The sequence below is a fragment of the Halichoeres trimaculatus genome, unplaced genomic scaffold (genome assembly GCF_033239565.1).
Source record: "Halichoeres trimaculatus isolate MK-OKI-2021-1 unplaced genomic scaffold, fHalTri1.1 fHalTri1_scaffold_22, whole genome shotgun sequence".
Taxonomy (NCBI): Eukaryota; Metazoa; Chordata; class Actinopteri; order Labriformes; family Labridae; genus Halichoeres; species Halichoeres trimaculatus.
In genome coordinates this window covers 6585811-6603733 of record NW_027437200.1, presented here as the reverse complement: position 1 = coordinate 6603733, position 17923 = coordinate 6585811, and the positions used below count along the sequence as shown (strand labels likewise).

General features: G+C 39.9%; 2 protein-coding genes across 4 annotated transcripts; both read left to right on the top strand.

Moving 5' to 3' along the window:
* The first annotated feature begins 1414 nt into the window (after nucleotides 1-1414).
* Nucleotides 1415-11790, top strand: alpk1 (alpha-kinase 1). The gene is made up of 14 exons (XM_074699261.1): nucleotides 1415-1569; nucleotides 1960-2167; nucleotides 2572-2726; nucleotides 3408-3606; nucleotides 3891-3950; nucleotides 4044-4130; nucleotides 4209-4285; nucleotides 4382-4477; nucleotides 4554-4661; nucleotides 6628-8389; nucleotides 8589-8736; nucleotides 10633-10795; nucleotides 11284-11470; nucleotides 11584-11790. Exons 2-14 carry the CDS (start codon nucleotides 2056-2058, stop codon nucleotides 11781-11783), a joined length of 3354 nt encoding a protein of 1117 aa, XP_074555362.1. The 5' UTR covers nucleotides 1415-1569; nucleotides 1960-2055; the 3' UTR covers nucleotides 11784-11790.
* A 467-nt stretch (nucleotides 11791-12257) lies between these two features.
* LOC141811270 (ependymin-like) lies at nucleotides 12258-17396 on the top strand. 3 transcript variants are annotated; one of them, XM_074699262.1, is made up of 7 exons: nucleotides 12281-12393; nucleotides 14176-14275; nucleotides 14751-14785; nucleotides 14883-15017; nucleotides 16630-16816; nucleotides 16906-16993; nucleotides 17257-17396. In XM_074699262.1, the coding sequence occupies exons 2-7, from the start codon at nucleotides 14209-14211 to the stop codon at nucleotides 17384-17386; spliced, it is 642 nt and encodes a 213-aa protein (XP_074555363.1). In that variant the 5' UTR covers nucleotides 12281-12393; nucleotides 14176-14208; the 3' UTR covers nucleotides 17387-17396. The 3 variants fall into 3 exon arrangements, with proteins under 3 accessions (XP_074555365.1, XP_074555363.1, XP_074555364.1); XM_074699263.1 differs by having other exon boundaries at nucleotides 12287-12393; nucleotides 14179-14275; XM_074699264.1 differs by lacking the exon at nucleotides 14176-14275 and having other exon boundaries at nucleotides 12258-12393.
* The last annotated feature ends 527 nt before the right edge of the window (nucleotides 17397-17923 follow it).

The following is a 17923-nucleotide window of genomic DNA, read 5'->3' as shown; positions in this document are numbered from 1 at the left end:
AATTGCACAAATTTAAATTTTGCACTGTTGGACTGGGGTTTAAATACAGTAAAGGCTGCTCATTAGCTAATAAAAAGTTTAAGACCACAGCCGCTGAAAGACAAAATCTGCACAAAAATGTTGATGCAATGTCATTTTCTATCAGGTATCCACACTGTCATGACCTCCTAATGGCAAAGGCTAAAAAGCTTTCTCTCTCTGAACGTTGTTAGTATTGTTGAGTTGCATGAGCAAAGCCCCTCGCAACATGCCATCACTGCTGAGGTTGGATGCAGTGAGACATTCATTTTGAATATCTTCACAGAGCCTGAGGGTCAGAGAACAAAAAATTCAAGTGGTAGACCCAAAAAAAATTCACCAGCACTTAATTGGACATGGGACAATCCTCGACCCAAATGAAGCTGTTACCGGTGCCAACAGCAGCTCAATAACTATTAGATGACATCTGTAAGAGAAAGGCTTGAAGAAAAATCAGTCTTCAAAGACCTCATTCCATTTTTTCAATGTTACTGACATCACAAGGAGATCCCACTTGAGAGGTTTACTACGTGGCCCAGTGGAGGGGGCGCCATCATGATCTGGGGTCCCTCAGTGGAATGGAGCTTCAGGTTGGTTAGGGGCGTCAAACTACAGCTGGCTATGTGGTGATGTTGTAGGGGGCCCCCTTCATGACTGAGGGTCCTGGTCTGTGTGGTAATAACTGGGTTTTCCAACAGTACAACACTGCAGTTCACCATGGTCGCCTGTCAGAGGACTTTTTCCAGGGGAATAAGCTCACTCTTTGGGACCATCCTGCTTTTCCCCCTGGTCTAAATCACATTGAGTTCATTTGAGGGTAGATGGCTTGGGAAGTTTACAAAATGGAAATCAGGTCCAGACAGTGGATGTCTTTCTTGAGGCCATCTTCACCACGCGGAGCAACTAGCCTATTAGAAACACTTGCATCAAGCATACAAGTAATCAACAAGAACAGTGGAGCGCATCATTACTGAGTCATTTTCTCAAACTTTTGTTTCTATTTTAAAAGGGGGTTCGTTATTTATTTATTTATTTACTTTGAGCTGCGCTGTGGTCTTAAACTTTTGATCTGCTGTGTACATATGTTGACTTAAGACTAAAAACAATTCCGTACATCAAAAAAATCAACTCTCTTGGTTTGGCTTGAACAATAATGATCGTTATTGGAACCCACCAAAAACTCTTTACAGAATTTTTTGTTGAAATTGAGTCAAAAATAAAGCTAAGTCACATGGTATTCAACATTTTCCAAAGGACTCATAGATTCACACGTTTTATTTCTGTTACATGTTTGGATTTGTACTTGAAGCGTTCCTATCCATTTGGAGTGTAGCTTTTCCCGACTACACTTGAAGGCAACACATTAAAGTCCTGCCCCACGAAGAAGACATGGGAAGTTGCATGGCAAGAGGCTCTGGTACCTTAAGGTTAAAATTGTTACTTGAATCAAGCATTGTTGACAAGTTTACGGTTGTTTCGAGTTAATGTTTAACTTCCGGGAGAGGAAAACTCTGACGAACTGACTTCCGTTAGCATTTACGTCTGTCTCAGGTTTGTTTTGTTGTTGCCAAATGAGTTAAACTGTAGTTTTTGACATGAAATCCGGAAATATTGGATACAAAAGTAGCACCTTAACGCTTACTACAGTATTATTTGTGACCATGTGTGTTTCGTCACTTCTTTGCTTTAGCTGTAAGTTATTCTGAAAATGAAAGTAAATTTCAAACTTAAATTTTACTTTGTAAATTATGAAAATTTTATTCCTCTGGAAATCTGATAGAAAACATACAAAACTGGCAGGAGAGAGATATAGAGGACATGCAGCCGCAAAATCATAGAATTAAAGGGATATACTCCTTTCTTTTAACTGCCGTTGTGTTGGCTGTAGAAACGTCTTTACAAGTTACATGGCACACTAATGTTGCAATTCTTTCTCAACAGGAATCTGGTCATTTTAAACAGTTTTAAACTCCTGGGTCAGAAGGCAGAAGAGACCAAGAGAGGCGGAAATCCATTCATCCATAGCTGTTTACCAGAATGGACAGCCAGGAGGTGGGGAAACTGCTGGAGGAGTGTCTCAAAACAGCAAAAGACCAGCAGTCCAGCCAGCCCACAGAGACAGAGAGGCTGAACTACTGTAGCTGCAAAGGTCAGACACTGGGGGGTGCTGTTGGGTCACTTTTCATTACAGAAAGGAAAGGGAGATGAGGAAATCAGATTCAGATAAGTGTAAGGAGGTTTTTTGGTTTTTTGTTTTGTTTTGTTTTTTGTTGTTGTTGTTTTTGGGGGGGTGGGGGCATACAAGTTAGTGGATGTAGAATGCAAAAGTACACATTTTTGGAAAGAACAAAACTACAAAATACAGGGAAATGCCTAATAATAACAAGATGAATAAATAAAAGTTAACAGACAAGTGAAATAGTTCAATATTGATGAGGTTACACATGATTTAACTGTCACACAAAACTATTGTACTTCTGTATTCAACCTCTGGGTGTAAATATTACACTTCAACATATAAAAGTACATATCTCTGTATGTTTTTCTTCATAGACATCTTGTGTGAAGAACTGGCCTCACTCCTGCAGGATGCAGTAGAGATGAAGTGGCCCTTTGTGCCAGAGAAGTGGCAGTACAAGCAGTCCGTCCTTGCTAATGACAAGACCAACCTCAGTGACCTCATCAGCAAACACTTACCTCAGCTGCTGGTAATAATATGAACTTCATTCATTTCACAGAAATATTGGAACAACACTGTATGACTTCTGATAATTCACAGTTCTCACCTCTAGTTTCGCCTGCTCTTCTCCCTTTTTTAAGAGAAATTCTGGCAACATCAGAGGTGGGTTTGAGTAATTCCTCTAACTCAAAAAATTGATGAAACTTTCAGGAAAATGTTCAAAATGGGATAAGGAAGAAGTGATTAAATTTTGGAGGTGATCCAGATCACTGTCTGGATCCAAAACTTTTTTAAAGGATTCTTTATCATTGTGAGATAGGGCTATTTTTACCATATGTGATAAATGGTCAGATTGCTTTGCAAAACAATACAAGACAAGGTCACCATAATTTCTGACAGATGTAAAGGTACGCTCCAGAACCTGGCAACATTCTGGATACCAAGATCTGGAGTAAGAAATATGTACTGGGTCATCATAATTTCCAACACTGTCAGGAAACAAATTATCGTTCAAACCTGCAACTAACATCAAATTGTAGCAGACAGTCTGCTGAAAGGGAGTATAACATTAAAGTAAGACTAAAGTGTTGGTGACAATCACAATATGCTTGGCGGAGGTCTGCGTTCCCTGAGTGCTTTTCTTCTTTATGACGGTGATGCAACATGATCAAAAATACATGTTTGTTAACATTGTTAAATGTGTTTTAAGGCTATTTTAAAGGCTGCCATCGTGGCTCGGGAGGCACACACTGCACTGTCAGTCATTTTCTTAGTGGACCGTTTCCTTTACTGGACTGACGAATCCAAACGCTTGATGGATATCACTAAGCTTCTCTACAAACACCATTGTGGCACCCCTGTGGCCCCACAGCTGGTCATACGACAGGCCCGAGTTTACCTTAACTCTGGTAAGGTGTGGTACAGGGACGGGCTGTAGAGAATGGAACATGTGGTGATGAGCTTTAGTTTTATGTGTATCAACGGGTACAGAATGAATGAATGGATGAGTAATACCCCAAGCACTATCTTAACGATCATTTGGGAAATAAGTAGTGATTGATGTTAAGTCATTAAACAGAAATTATATATGAAACTGCAGTTATTACTTTGTCATTATTACACATTTTTATTGGAGAGATATTAGATTTTGTTCTGTACAGATTGAGATAAGAGTAAAGCATGTTCCCTACAGGCAAACTGCAGAAGGCAGAATACATACTGAGCAGTCTCATTAACAACAAGGGAGCTACAGGTTAGTTCATTGCTTTATCGTTTCTAATTTTTTTTTTTTGCAACATTTTTTACGAGCAAAAAGAAAAAAAAAATCCTCTGTGTTGTTGAGCAGGTTGTTGGGTGTACCACTCTGAGAGTGACCAGGCTCTTGTGCAGGCTGTTAGTGTTCAAGTACGAGGGATGATTTTGCAAAAGCTCGGTAAGTGTGAGCCTGGGTGAAAGAAACGTCTTCCTCCACTCTCACATCCAAACTAAAGTGATTTTGTCACTGTTTCAGGTCTTTGGTTGGAGGCTGCAGAGCTCATCTGGGCTTCTCTGGTTGGCTTCTATGCTCTTCCTCAACCTGATAAGAAGGTACTACAGCAGTATTGTCCTTATCATGGTCTCATGATAAGCCTGTAAACATGCTTTCCTTTGTTTAATCACTGCTGTAAACCTTTGCTCTTCCAGGGCATTGGGACCTCTCTTGGAATACTTGCCAGCATACTGGTGTCAATGAACGATGAAGACTTCAATACATTCAGGAAAAATCCAGATATTGACCTAGTGAGTCCTGATAGTGCTGAATTATCTTGTGTGTGGCTGACTTGATAACTCTCTGATGTCTTCTCTTTTTTTTTAGAGATCTTTACTCGGGGATGTGAGTCATCGGCTTCTGTCTGCAGCCCAGGCAGCAAAGATGGCTGTAGTGTACAGCCAGTATACATCACTCTATGTGTTGACCAATGTGGTACGTCCATAGATGTATGTGGTTAAAATGAATGATGACACTGCATCCCCTACCCCCTTAGATGACACACAAGCACTGGTCTTTAAGGTTAAAGGTTGAACTTTGCTTACATTTCATCAAACAGGCTCAATAAAATATGCCTGTTTAAACACTGTAACAGCTCTGTGGCAGTGAGAATTACGACTCATCTAGGTCATGGCTATCATCAGTTTATGGTTTATGGCCTTGACAACTTCTCACCTTAAAGTCTGTCTAGCATACAATGAAGGAATGAGTCTTTGAGATGAGATGAAGTTTCTACAAAACACACCAACAAGTGCCGTCTCATCTGGATTTGGATGACAGGTGAACACGGCGGATGTGAAGACTGTCCTGACACTTTAAAGTGACTACTCTAAGCGTACGTGGAGGTTTGGTGAAACAAGAAGAACCTTTTGACATACATTCACATATGAAAGTTTAACATCTATATATAGAAGGAGAATGTCCAGTGAACTGAATGAATGAGTCAAAAGTAATAACAGGTGGGGCTTGGCTCTTAAGTATGATTTCTCAGAGTAGATCCTCAAGATTTTTTATTTATGGTTTGTGTCCAATATGAGAAATAGAATAATGTGTAACCAGCAAACATTAAAGATAACCATAATGATAAATCAGCTTTATATAGTGCTTGAAAGTTACAAGACATGAAACAAATACAGATACAGAGAATAAAACCAGAAATGAGAGTTTATGATAGTGGGAGTCAGGTCTTGTAAGCTGTCTTGAAAATGAGGTTGGTGTTGGACGATCTGAAAAAGTGTTGAGTTTCCGACATACTTAAGTTTTTAAAGGTCGGTGGACGGGAGGCCATTAAGAATGCTTTTGCAATAGTCCAGTTTGGAGGGTCTGAAAGCATGAATAAGTGTTTCAGCAGTGAAGGAGAGGTTGGGATGAAGACGTGCCGAGTTACACAGGTGGAAGACGGATGTTTTGGTGATGTTCTTGTGTGATTTGAAGGAGGAAGTGGGATCCAGGTTGATGCTGAGGTTTTGGACAGAGGGGGCAGTTGTGACTGCATGTCCAATAGATAAATTTGTTCTACAAGGGGGACTAAAGGCTTGAGATGCTAGCTCTGCTAATGGTAGATCCTATTGATGTATTTTATTAATTGGGCACAATTTGATCTTTCTTTTATTTTTTTTCCCCTACCTTTAGGCTTGTCAGTGAGAGTTTTATTTTTCTTTGAACAAGCAGAAAATGAGTAACTTCTGAAAATCCTTTTTTAAACAGTTTTCATTTATCTTGTGCCAAATAAGATATCTTAATCCATTACGAGCACTGTCTTGACAGTATGCATGCAACATTTGATGTGTGAACACTAGGGATATCCTGATCCGATACACAGATTGGTATCAGTACCCGATATGGCTGTTTTTGGATGATCGGGTAGTACCGAATTTCGTTACGCGATCGGGACCGATCCAGTTTTCAGTACCGTCACACTTTACGGCTGCTGTAAATCAAACCACGTTGCAAACATGTCCGCTTTGTGGGCCTACTTCTCAAAGCAATGATAGTAAAACAGCGTCTTGCAACATTTGTAAAGTGAGTGTTCCCCGAGGAGGTACCAACAGGGCTCACTTTTATACAACAAATATGATTCATCATTTACAACAGAATCACCCAACAGAGTATGAGATTTATCAAAGAAAGGTATTGGATTAAGACGTGCGAGTAAACTGTTTTTTCATGGTTGTGTTAGTCACCCTGCATGCTCTACCCTGCGGCTCCCTTTCACCTCAACCACGCAGATTATTCCTAAGAGTGCAAATGATACAGATTATCTCCCACGATGTCCATTTGTGAGAAGCAAATTCCTTCAAACATGAAGGCCTGAGTGTCCTGACATTCTGTAGACAGTGTAAAGAGCTTAGCCTGGACTGTGCTTCTGCTTGACTGTGGTTTTCCTCTTTGTTTCCTTCAGGCAACTCAAGGGACCTGCCTCTTATCATACAGTTTCTCAGTGCAGTGCCCCACTTCTCACAGGAAGTCTTTCCTCCAGGAGGCTAGAGAGGCTTTTGAGATTGGCCTGCTCACTAAAGCAGAGGGCGAACTTGTCTCAAGTCAGCAGGAACTGCACACCTTCGTCAAGGCTGCTTATTCCCTCACTGTCACTCACAAATGGCTCGGCACTTCTCAGGAGCTTATCACACAGTCAACGCAAGCTTGTCACAAAGCTTTGGCAACATTCTACGATTACTCTCAGCCTGAAACTCATAACAAAGATGGCCTCTGTGCTGAAATCATGCATCTCATCACCCAAGTCAAGCTGCTGTTGCAGGTGAAGCCTTTTCTCAATTCAGACAAGGGATCCTTTATTCCTGACAGCTACAGAAACATCACAGACACAGATGTAAATTTTACTTTGGAGGGTTTTGCCAAGGTGATGCAGAAGTTCAGAAAGTATCATGCATCACTGTGTGAGACAGCTAGCTTAAGCCGTCCAGAGACTGGAGCCAAAATAGACAGGGCAAAGCTCTGTCTCACACTTTGGACAACAGTTGGTGATCCAAACAATGAGTGTCACACCAAGGCCAGCAGTGAACCAAATGATGCCCCTAAAGGAGAGGAACCCCAACAGAGAGGTTCAGGTGTATCCTCTGAGCACATCCTACCACAGTGTGACACAGGTACCACTCAGGATAACACAGACGACCTTGGGTCCTCGTGGCACAAAATCTCCATGAGCAGCTCAGGGTCCCCAAGGCCAAGCAACAACATCAGCTACACAGGGAGTTCAGCTGTTGGAGGTGCTACAGATGCTAGCGATCAAAGCTGTCTGACCACTGAGAGCGATGGGGAAGACATGTCAGAGTCTGCAGAGAGAAACAGGAAGCAGGAGTTTCAGAGCTGTAACTCTGTTACTGGTTCCCATCCAGTCCCCATTACTTCCTCAAACAACAGTGATCCAGAGAGATATCAGATGGCACAAGCTGGAATGGAGACTCTTGACTCCAAACATTTGATGACTGATGAGATTGGTGTGCTGCTGAAATCATCAATAAGTGAGGGAGCAGTACAATCTCTATCGCAGCTGACTCTCAAAACCTCCTCCAGCTCCCTTGGTGACAGTTTTGGTTCCCAGTCATCATGGGAGAAGGTCTCACTTGACCCAAACTCCCCCACAAGCAGAAAACCTCAACCACACAGCCTATACAAAACTAGAACTTCTCCAGTTGGCAGAACATCGGAGAGTGATGAAAGCATCTTCGACTTGGAAACTCTTGATACTGAAAGTTCTGATTCAGCTCTTAGTTTTCCAGACAAAACCCACAAATCTGAAGCCTGGTCCATCCCAAGACCTCTGAGGAGCTATGGTACTGACCCAGATAAGGGCACCAAAGTTGACCACAAATCTTTTAAACCTGCTGCCAAGAATTTCTCACCAAATCCAACCCCACAGCATTCCCAGTTTGTCCAAGAGCAGAGTGATCCCACTGAAGGAACCACAGAAAGTTCATTTGAGATGCTGGAGGAGAGTGAAGATGTAAATGTCCCTCAGAACCCCTTTTGCTACAGCTGCCTGAAGCATACCAATGCTGTGGTGCCAAAGAGACAGTATGAGCTGTCACTGCAGGACTACCAAGCTCTTCTGGCAGGAGTTTGCCATGGATGTCTGCTGAAGAGACTGCAAAGCAACAAGACAGAATTCAAACTCAAGGAGCAAGATGTTGAAAAAACCCATTGTAAGTTTTATTTTCCATTGTTGTCATATTTGTATGCCTTACCAGTATATCTTTGGAGTGACTTTCCAAAACAGGAGTCTGCATTGACTCAGTCTTCCAAAGCCACTAGCATTGCGTTGGATTAAAACCAAACAAATACAGCTGTAGAAGTACTAGCTGTGTATGGTGCAGTGAATTGTCTAAATGTCGTCCTTTTCAGGTGCTCTTCATTTAAAGTTCTCCAAAGCCACAGGGCTGTGGACAGCCAGAGAGACCTGTGTTCACATCGGGAAGCCAATGGGAATGGAAGGCAAGCAGAGGAGGGCCATATGGGTGCAGTTCTTACACCAAGAGGAACGGTTAAGCAGGTACGTAGATAAATACGAAGAGTCTTCAGTCTCAAGTCTTTTTGAATATGATGCCACAAGCTTGGCACTAGGGCTCAACAATTTTGGAAAAATAATACAATACAATAATAATTGGACCAATATTGGGATTGTGATTTAGCATGAGATTTTTTTTGGGGGGGCGTTTAGCTTCTGCATAATTCACCTAACACAAGCTATAAATCATTCTATTGTATGTTGTGGAAATTTTCCTGTTTCTGGTGAAGAATGAAATAGAGACTTCTGCAGGCCAGCAAGGTTTTATTTTCCTTTGCAAAGAAAAAGGTCAGTCAACACGCAAGCGGTCAACGTGAAGAAAGACCTCGAACATAGTTCGAGCTTAACATTTATGCTTGAGAGAAAAGCCCCCCAAGGTACTCTTCACGCCCCTCTGTCTGCTGCAGGAATCCACATTGAGACAGAGGTGTGTCTCGAGGAAGCAGGATATGGGGCATCTCAAGCATTGAAAACAAAGGCAATAAAATTACTATTACAAGTACGACAAATACTACAAAGGTTACTGTTAACATATGAATAATTCTTTCTTGCACTTTTAAACTGAAAATAGAAAAGGGAACTTTGTGAAATTTTACAGACCTCCCATTGTCAGTAAGAGTAACAAATCACACAGATAAAAGCGAACAAGGGGTATGGCTCTGCCAGCCACGATCATTCTACAGGATGGATCTTGGTAGCATAGTTTTTTTGCCAGAAAAAAATGGCATATTGACTTTTTCAGGTTTTTCTAGAAAGACCAAGTACAAGTAACTATACTCCCTCCTGGTCTGTGTACATACATTTTTTTTTTCTTTGCAGCCTTTCGGGTTTGAAAATTGCACTCTATTAAGTTGCGAAGTCAGTTTCAATTTGGTTAATTGTTCAGCCTTACTTGGCTTACCTATCTTTGGGCAGTTTGGTCCATTCTTTTTTTGCCGTACCGCTCAAGCTCTATTAGTTCAGATGGGGAGCGTTGGTGTACAGCCATTTTCAGATATCTACAGAGATGATACAGATGATAGAGGTCATTGTGCTCATTGGGACCTTCAAAACAGCAGAAATGTTTCTGGACCCCTAGATTTGTGCCTGGAGATCAATACTGTCTTGGAGGTCTACAGCGATTCCTTTGACTTAATTGGTTTGTGCTCTGACATGCATTGTTTGTTACTTTTTCAGATTGTCATTATGGGGTGTTGTTTGTAGAATTTTGAGAATAAAATGAATTTATTGAGTTTTAGAGTGAAGATGAACTAAGGCTGAATGATTTGGGAAAATAATCCAATTGCGATTTTTTGGACTAAAGTGGCGATTTAGCATATAATTTTTGGGGGGATGTTTTTCTTTGGCATTGTTCGCTAAACACAAGTTTTAAGTCATTCTCAAGTATGACCAACACAACAAAGAGTACTGCTAACATTAAACAAGTCTTATTTTGCACTTCTTAATTGAAAATAGAAAAAGGAACACTGACATTTTAATGACCTCCAGTTGTCAGTAAGAGTAACAAACCATACAGAATGAAGTTTACATGGGGTATGGCTCTGCCAGCCACAATGCTTCTACTGTATGGATCTTTGTAGCTCACAGGGTTTGTTTGTTTTTTTTATTTGACAGAAAAAAACAGCATTTTGGTTTTGGCTAGTTTTTAAGGAAGAATGAATACAAGTTACTATATTCCCTCTTGGTCTGTGTATGTGAAACTTTTTTCCTACTTGCAGCCTTTGCGATTTAAAAATTGCATGCTATTACAACGCAATGTTGGTTGTTCAGCCCTAGCTGTAACATAAAGAAATGTGAAAAAGGGGAGCACTGTGCAGAAACATTTCAGGCTGAACCTGAGTGGATGTAATTCTGTCTTCATCTGTGAATTTATGCTCTCAGTTATGTGGGGAAAGATTACTTGCACCCAAGGGCCATCCAGTTTCACCTGAAAGATGTGGAGCGTCAGATGACAGCCCAGTACTATGTGACTGAATTCAACAAGAGCCTCTATGACAAGGAAGTCATGGCTCAGATCTTCTTCATTCCCTCAGATGCTCTGCTGGTAAGACCAAATCAAGAGCTTGGCAAACAATAAAATGCTTTGAACTTTACTTGAGTGAGGGAAAGTAGAGACAACAGATTTCAGTTTAAACTGACACATGTTAATACCTCTTTGACACACACCCCCACATATTCTATAAATACATGAGAGAGCACAGGATTGCCTACAGGAGCCTCCGAGCACTTCTGGAAAAGTTCAAACATAATTCCTCATTACACCCTCCAGGTGACAGGTAAACTCAAATAACAGCAGGCTGATTTTTTATTTTGGTTAAAAGTCTGAAAGAACAATACATTATACAAAAATGAGAAGTGAAAATATGATTTGAAAGTCAATTTAGTGGTAGGGAGTTGTTAGAGAGCACTTCCTAACATTTCTTACCATCACTTTTAACATATTTACACCATAAAACACAGCTTTATCAAGGACAAGCTGGCATCTTAAACATGCTGTGCCATGACCTTCCACTTTTTTGCACTTGTGAACAGATTTTGGATGGAAATGAGATTGTGGGCTGTATAACAGTGGAGCCATTCATGCTGGGAGACTTTGTCAAACTGACCAACAACACCAAAAAGAAGGAAATGAGATTCAAGGCTACAAAATACGGCCTGGCCTTTGGACACTTTACCTATCTGTTTTCTGACTGCCAAGAAGTCGTTGTAGACTTGCAAGGTTTGTGTTCATCACTCATCATGAAAAATGTGTTTGTTTTTCTACCCTGGAGATTTATTCATGAGATTGTTTTCGTGGTCATCCTTGTTTCTGCATTCTTCTCTGTTTCTCAGGGTGGGTGACAGCCAATGGCAAAGGGCTGACCTACCTCACTGACCCCCAGATCCACTCCACCAAGACTCCCAAAGGACCATCCAACTTTGCTGCTGGAGGTCTCAGGGTCTTCCTGGAGGTGCAACATGGTCCAGAGTGCAATGAGATATGTCAGGTGCTTAAACTTCCACCAGTGGTCATACTGCCACATTCTGACTGAGAAACATCAGCAAAGTTATATCAACGTTACACAGCAGACACGTGTCGTGAAAGTAAGGGTGTGATACTTGGAGAATTATTTCATTACACCGGAATGATCATAAGAACAACCTAAAAATGAGCTTTTAACCGTTGAGTTGAGGTAATGACAACCCACTTCACCAAGCCGTTAAACATACATATGATATACATGTTTATGGTCTGAAGTATTACCACTTTTGTTTGTGTATACGTCATGAAAAAGAGGTGTGAGGGTGAGGAGCAGTGGGTCCAACAGAGGAGTTGTCTCAGAGAGATAAACACAATAGAACACAAAGTGGATCTCTTCCATGCATAAAAATTACTGAGAGTAAAGTAACCCAATGTGCTGCTGAGCACCAGACCAGAAACTGAACTCCCAGAGAGACCAACAAAACGCTCTTAAATTAAAGCACAGTGGTCACCAGGGATGCCTGAAACAAACAGAAAAGCTCAGATTTATAAAGAGCTCTCTGCTCAGAGTCGGAGTGGAATGCAGATTAAGCAGACAGTTTTTGTGGAGCTTCTGCAGATTTACACACCTCCTGCATAACAAGAGAAACCACTGAATGAATGTCTTATCACCTCTTAAGGTGAGTCAGTACAGAACATTTAAACTTCACACACCTTTAGGAGAAGTAGGGTGCACACACAGACACAGTCACTCACACACTCACTCACATACTGGACCTAACTGAAACTCAATGAGTTTTTAAAGACAGATGGTATTAGATTTTTAAATATGTGTTGAAAAAAATCTTCCTAAAACTGGATGATCTTTGTTCTGAATTTGCAGCATTTCATGAAAAACTATGTTAAAACTATGAATTTCCTTTCTTTTTCATTGATGTTGTTTAAATTATAAACTTTAATGTTATTTAAATCATAAGAATAAGGTGTTCAATTGATTTTTGTACATGCTTGAGCGACTAAAAACTGATCTTGTTTTCAAATAGAAAAAAGAATCAGTTCTATTGGTGCTATAATGAATAAAATACTCAATAAAAACCTGTTTGTTTGGTCTTTTAGTGAATGTGTTTGATGATATATTACAGCCTTTTCTAAGCATGACTGGATTAATCTTTAACAGGAACACTGCATGAATCACCTGACAGTAGGAATGAAGGTTAGGTGAAATTAAGATGGTTCATAGCTTCACTTAACTCGACCTAATATCCATGTAACTTAGTTTACTTTTCATTATATATTTTTTTGGTTAAGTATAACTCTTAACTATATCCTAGCTGTACTGACATAAAAATTCAATAAAGGAAAATAAAATCTATAAAAAGATCCCCATCCTTGCATAATGTCTGTTAGGTACTTAAAAATAAAAAGATAAATCGATAATCAAAAACAAAAAAGGAAACTTTCCCAAATAAAAAGTAAAGTCACAAAACGAGGATAAAAGTCAAATTTACGAGATACTGAGTTGGAATAAGGATAAGACAAAAAGTTGAAGTTATGAGTTTTACAATTTGAAATTATGTGATAAATATAAATTATTAGAGGCCTTAAATTATTACATAAGGTACAATTAATAACTTAAGTTATGAGATTCTAAATCAAAATTATGCCACAAAAAAAGGGCGGAAAAAAGTCAAAATAATGGGATGCTAATCATAGATCTAAATGAAACTATAATGCAGTAAAATAAATTGTAATGAAATGAAAGTATTATAAGGAACTGAAGATTGATTAAGAGAATAAATTAATTAATTATAAATGACTGAAAGTTAAAGAAGAAAAACTAAACTACCTCTTCAACTTTAAAACCATATTTGTTATCATTGGAAAGAACAGAGCATCACTCTTCTTTTCACCCTTTTCATAACGCCTGTCTGCAAACAAAGAAAGTTTCAGACCTCAGTCAACAATAATAGGCTATGTACAATCTTTGGAGATTAAAATCTAAATCACAGGTTAAGGTCAGGACTGTTTGCACAGTGAAGTCACAAGTGTTGGACAATCAGGTGATCTGATGAGCCCGGTCACTCACCTGCACATCATATGACAGTGATGTCATTCAGGGAAACATGAGACCATGTGTGCCGCCTCTGTGGTTCACTAGACACACGTCTGAGTATATCAGCCTTTCACCTTCTGTGTACACAAACAGAAATCTTCACCTCTGACTCACTGCACTGATAATTACACAACTCTACGCAGACATAATAAACACAAAGAAACATTAACTCTGATTTAGCGCACCACAAGTAGAAGAAAAAGAGACAGGCTTTGATTTCATGTGTTATGGGCAGTTAACACAACTTTTATGACACTCATAGGATAGGAAATAAAACCATAAGGAAGAGCTTATATCTGGAGGCAGGATGCCTGTGCTGTATTTATATAAGAACGTTTCCACTCCACAGCAGCAGGGTTTGTGACTGCCTGCACTCAAAAACATGAGACTCTTTGTCGTGTTGGCGTGTCTTCTGGTGGGCTGCCTGGCCCAGAAGCCTCACCCGTGCAGTAAGTACAGTTACACAAAGTGGTTTGTATTTTCTCCTAATGTAATTCTTGGATTTCTCAACACGGTTTCTGGGATTCACTGAAGCTTTGGGAGGTCACTTGAGGCTGGAGGGATCTCTTCCAGTAAAGAGGCTGTTTAAGGGAACATTCACAGGAAGACAGGAATAGTGTGGCGACAAAGCAGAGAGTGGGATTACATTTCCATGTAATATTAATCAACATGTGTACCAGTAAAAGCTTGGACGGGAAGCTTGAGAAAGTTTGTATTTGAGAAATTTTGTTGCTGGCTCAGCCAAGTAATTGAGCAATCCTGTTGGGTCCACTGAGCACAAAATGGGAGAGATGTATGCTTTAACAGATTCTTAAGATCAACTTAACAACTAAGTGTTGTGTTTATGCATCAAAAGTTGCATGTGATGGTATTTTAATGTCTTACATGTCGTTAACGCCACACATTTTTTTCTCCCCATCACAGAAAGTCCTCCCCTGATGACCGGGGGGCTCATGGTGGTGAGTCTTTTAATGATGCAGCATCAGAGCGCACGTACAAGGCATGGATAGACTCAAAAAAAACAGATCTAGATTGACCCTGTTCTTTTTCCTGTAGTCCTCACAGAATGAGAAGCTGTTCGTCCTCGGTAAATACCTGTACGATGCCATTGGACAGCGGATACGGCTTTTTGAAAGGGGCACACTGGACAATCAGACTTTCACCGAAGATATTCTTCTGCTCTACAGAGAGGTGACTAAATCAATCACATGTACACCAGAGATGTTTATTTACACTAATGAGTGGGAAAATGTTCAGTAATTGTATAACTGTAAGGGCTGCCTTCTGTGCAAATTATTAACATGAAGAGCAGGTCATTTGGTAACGGCATCAACAAGACAGTGATGCTAAACTGGAAAGACCTCACACTAATAACCTTGTGGTGCTGTATTCGAGTCCAGGACTAAGACTGGGGTCAAGCTGAAGATATGTACTTGTACTCAGACTCGAGCATCAGCTGCATTTGGATTTAAATGACAGAGAGTAGGACTCTTATCTTACTCTTATTATCGTATTTGTGCCACCAGAAACTGAATTTGATTTAAAATAAGGGTTAGGGTTAGGGTTAGGTTAAGGTTAGGTTTTTTTAATTGAAAGTATAAATAAAGTTGAATTTTTCTGTATTTTGAATTTAAGGTATAAATAGAGTTGAATTTTCATAGGTAAAATACTAGTTCAGATTCAATTGAAAAAAATAAATAAATTGAAAAAATAAATTTAATTTCAAAACATTAAATTCCATTAGATTTAGATTTAGATTTAGATTTAGATTTAGATTTAGATTTAGATTTAGATTTAGATTTATTGGTCCCCGGAGGGGAAATTCATTTCCACTGACTGTATATTACAGACTAACAACAACAACAACAACAACAAACATTGCACCTCAAACAGACAACAACAGACATTACAACAGCAACAGCAATTGTACAATATGAGCTGTGGACAGGTCAGCGGGGCCTGTTGTTCAAGGCAGCTATGGCTGAGGGGATCAGGCTTTTCCCAGGCGAGCCCTTCTGAACTTGATAGTTCTGTACCTGCGCCCTGAGGGTAGTGGGATAATGTATTGTATGGGTGGGTGATATCCTGTACTATGGTGTTCAATATTTTAATTCAAATTTAGTTTCTGATGGCACAAATATAACCTCATAGACTCAGACTTTTACTTGGAAAAGGCATGAGTCATGAATTTCCAATAACAATAACCAACTGAGTAACAGGATATTAATAAAGAGATCATATATCTCATGTCATTATTTTCTCGTTCAAAGGCCAAAGATTTTTCAGCAGGCCCTGTGAGGGCCAGATGCTCTTGTGAAATAAATGAATAAATGTTGTAACCTAAGTTTTTTATTGATATTAGTTTTCCAATTCAAATTTATGTTATTGTTAAACTAATACAGATTACTTGTTGTACAGCAAGCCACCGGGGGCAACTGCAAGAATTTAGGTTTCATATTTGTCAGACTGTTAAGCTGCCCATCATCATCATCATCACATGCAGTGTGCCAGGCTGTGGCAAACATGGGCAGGAGGAAGGCCTAGTGAACATATTTAAAGCTTAAAAAATGTCACCCTTAAAGCTCTCAAATATCCTTAAGAGGAAAGTTGGTGCATCTGAGGCATCACTACATTACTGGAATCCAGGTTGAAGGATGTGTGTGTGAATATTACTATTATTATTATCATAATTATTCAATATCAACAACACTGTATTCTTAACAAACACCTGTTGTTCATGATGCATGATGAGCACAAATGCTTCAAAACTCCCTGAACTGATTATATGATCTAAATCCAACAGCAAGTCATGTATGAGATCAATGACAAAGACAAGACCTGCAAGAAAGCACCTCTGAAGGCAGACTTCATCCCCTCGGGTGTCCCAGGAGATGCATCCTTGGTGGGCCAGGTTGTCCTGGGGGACTCATCTAGACCTGGAGAGGGACTCCTGGTCAACACCTGGCACGGAGAGCTGCCTAACAAAGGAGGTCAAAGAGGATGTTAATGTTAGAAATGTCACATCCAATCATTTCTTTAATCCTGAAACACTGAATCTCTTTTCATGTCTGACCTACAGGAAAGTACCTCACCACGGTGACTGAGTTTGGATGTGTCCCTGTCACCTTTTCCTACCAGACTCCAGACTATGGGTGGCTGTTGACAAGGTCAGTTTACATTTATGACTTTAATTCTTCAAAACAAAACTAGGAGTGTGGCACAGGTCCATAGACTGTAGAGGACATTACCTACTGGTTTTGAAAATCATCTCTGTAAAGCCTTGGCCTCTGTTTGTCCAGTATTTCTGGTTTAATTCAAGTCAAAGCTTCAGTTTACCTTCATGAAAGAAGCAAAATCCACCTCCTTATTGTATGTTTTAGAGAGTTCAGATTTTAGACAGGGGCCTTGATTCTCACTCTCTGTTCACTAGATACTTCGACAACGTCATTGGGATTTCTGACCCCGGTAAGCTCAACCCGCCATCCTTCTGCACAAGTGTAGACCTGAAGTCCGAAGAGGAGCCAGTGGACTTCTTCAGCTCATTCATTCGAAAGAATTAAAGTTTCTGTCAACCAGTGTCCAATTTTTACAACATTTGTAATAAATCAATTTGAACCATCCAATCAAAGCTTTCGAGTTGTTTTTTACGACATAAATCTTACTGCTAACATTTTCAATTTGAAGCATCACTAATTGAGACTCAGGATATTTTATGTTTGGTGATTTGACTTTGAAGCTTGACCTGTGAATGTTTAAAAAAAGGCTGATTTTACAAGGTGTTGTAAATAAGCTCTTTTAACACCTACTGCAGTGCTGTTTCAGACTTTAATAACAGGGGAAAAAAACTGTCAGTTCTTTTACTCATGGACTGTTTTGTTTAGAGGCTTGTGTCGACATATCATTATTAACTGTAAGCTGTCACATGAAGCAAAGCAGAGCAGGAAGAGGGACACAGAGTCGCTGGTGAAAGACATGGTGATAAAACAACTACATTCACACTATTAAAAACTTGAGACAATAAAAACCAAACCATGGCGTAGAAATGAATTTGTGAGTGTGTACACATCTTTTTGTGGGTGTGTGTGGCTTTTACACAC

Excerpts from the sequence above, each read along its gene's own strand:
- LOC141811270 (XM_074699262.1), top strand. The coding sequence starts at position 14,209 with ATGAGACTCTTTGTCGTGTTGGCGTGTCTTCTGGTGGGCTGCCTGGCC. Across the intron at positions 14,276-14,750 it reads CCAGAAGCCTCACCCGTGCA|AAAGTCCTCCCCTGATGACC; the intron begins GTAAGTACAGTT and ends TCCCCATCACAG. Across the intron at positions 14,786-14,882 it reads TGACCGGGGGGCTCATGGTG|TCCTCACAGAATGAGAAGCT; the intron begins GTGAGTCTTTTA and ends TTTTTCCTGTAG.
- alpk1 (XM_074699261.1), top strand. The coding sequence starts at position 2,056 with ATGGACAGCCAGGAGGTGGGGAAACTGCTGGAGGAGTGTCTCAAAACA. Across the intron at positions 4,131-4,208 it reads GATGATTTTGCAAAAGCTCG|GTCTTTGGTTGGAGGCTGCA; the intron begins GTAAGTGTGAGC and ends TCACTGTTTCAG. Across the intron at positions 4,478-4,553 it reads AAAATCCAGATATTGACCTA|AGATCTTTACTCGGGGATGT; the intron begins GTGAGTCCTGAT and ends CTTTTTTTTTAG.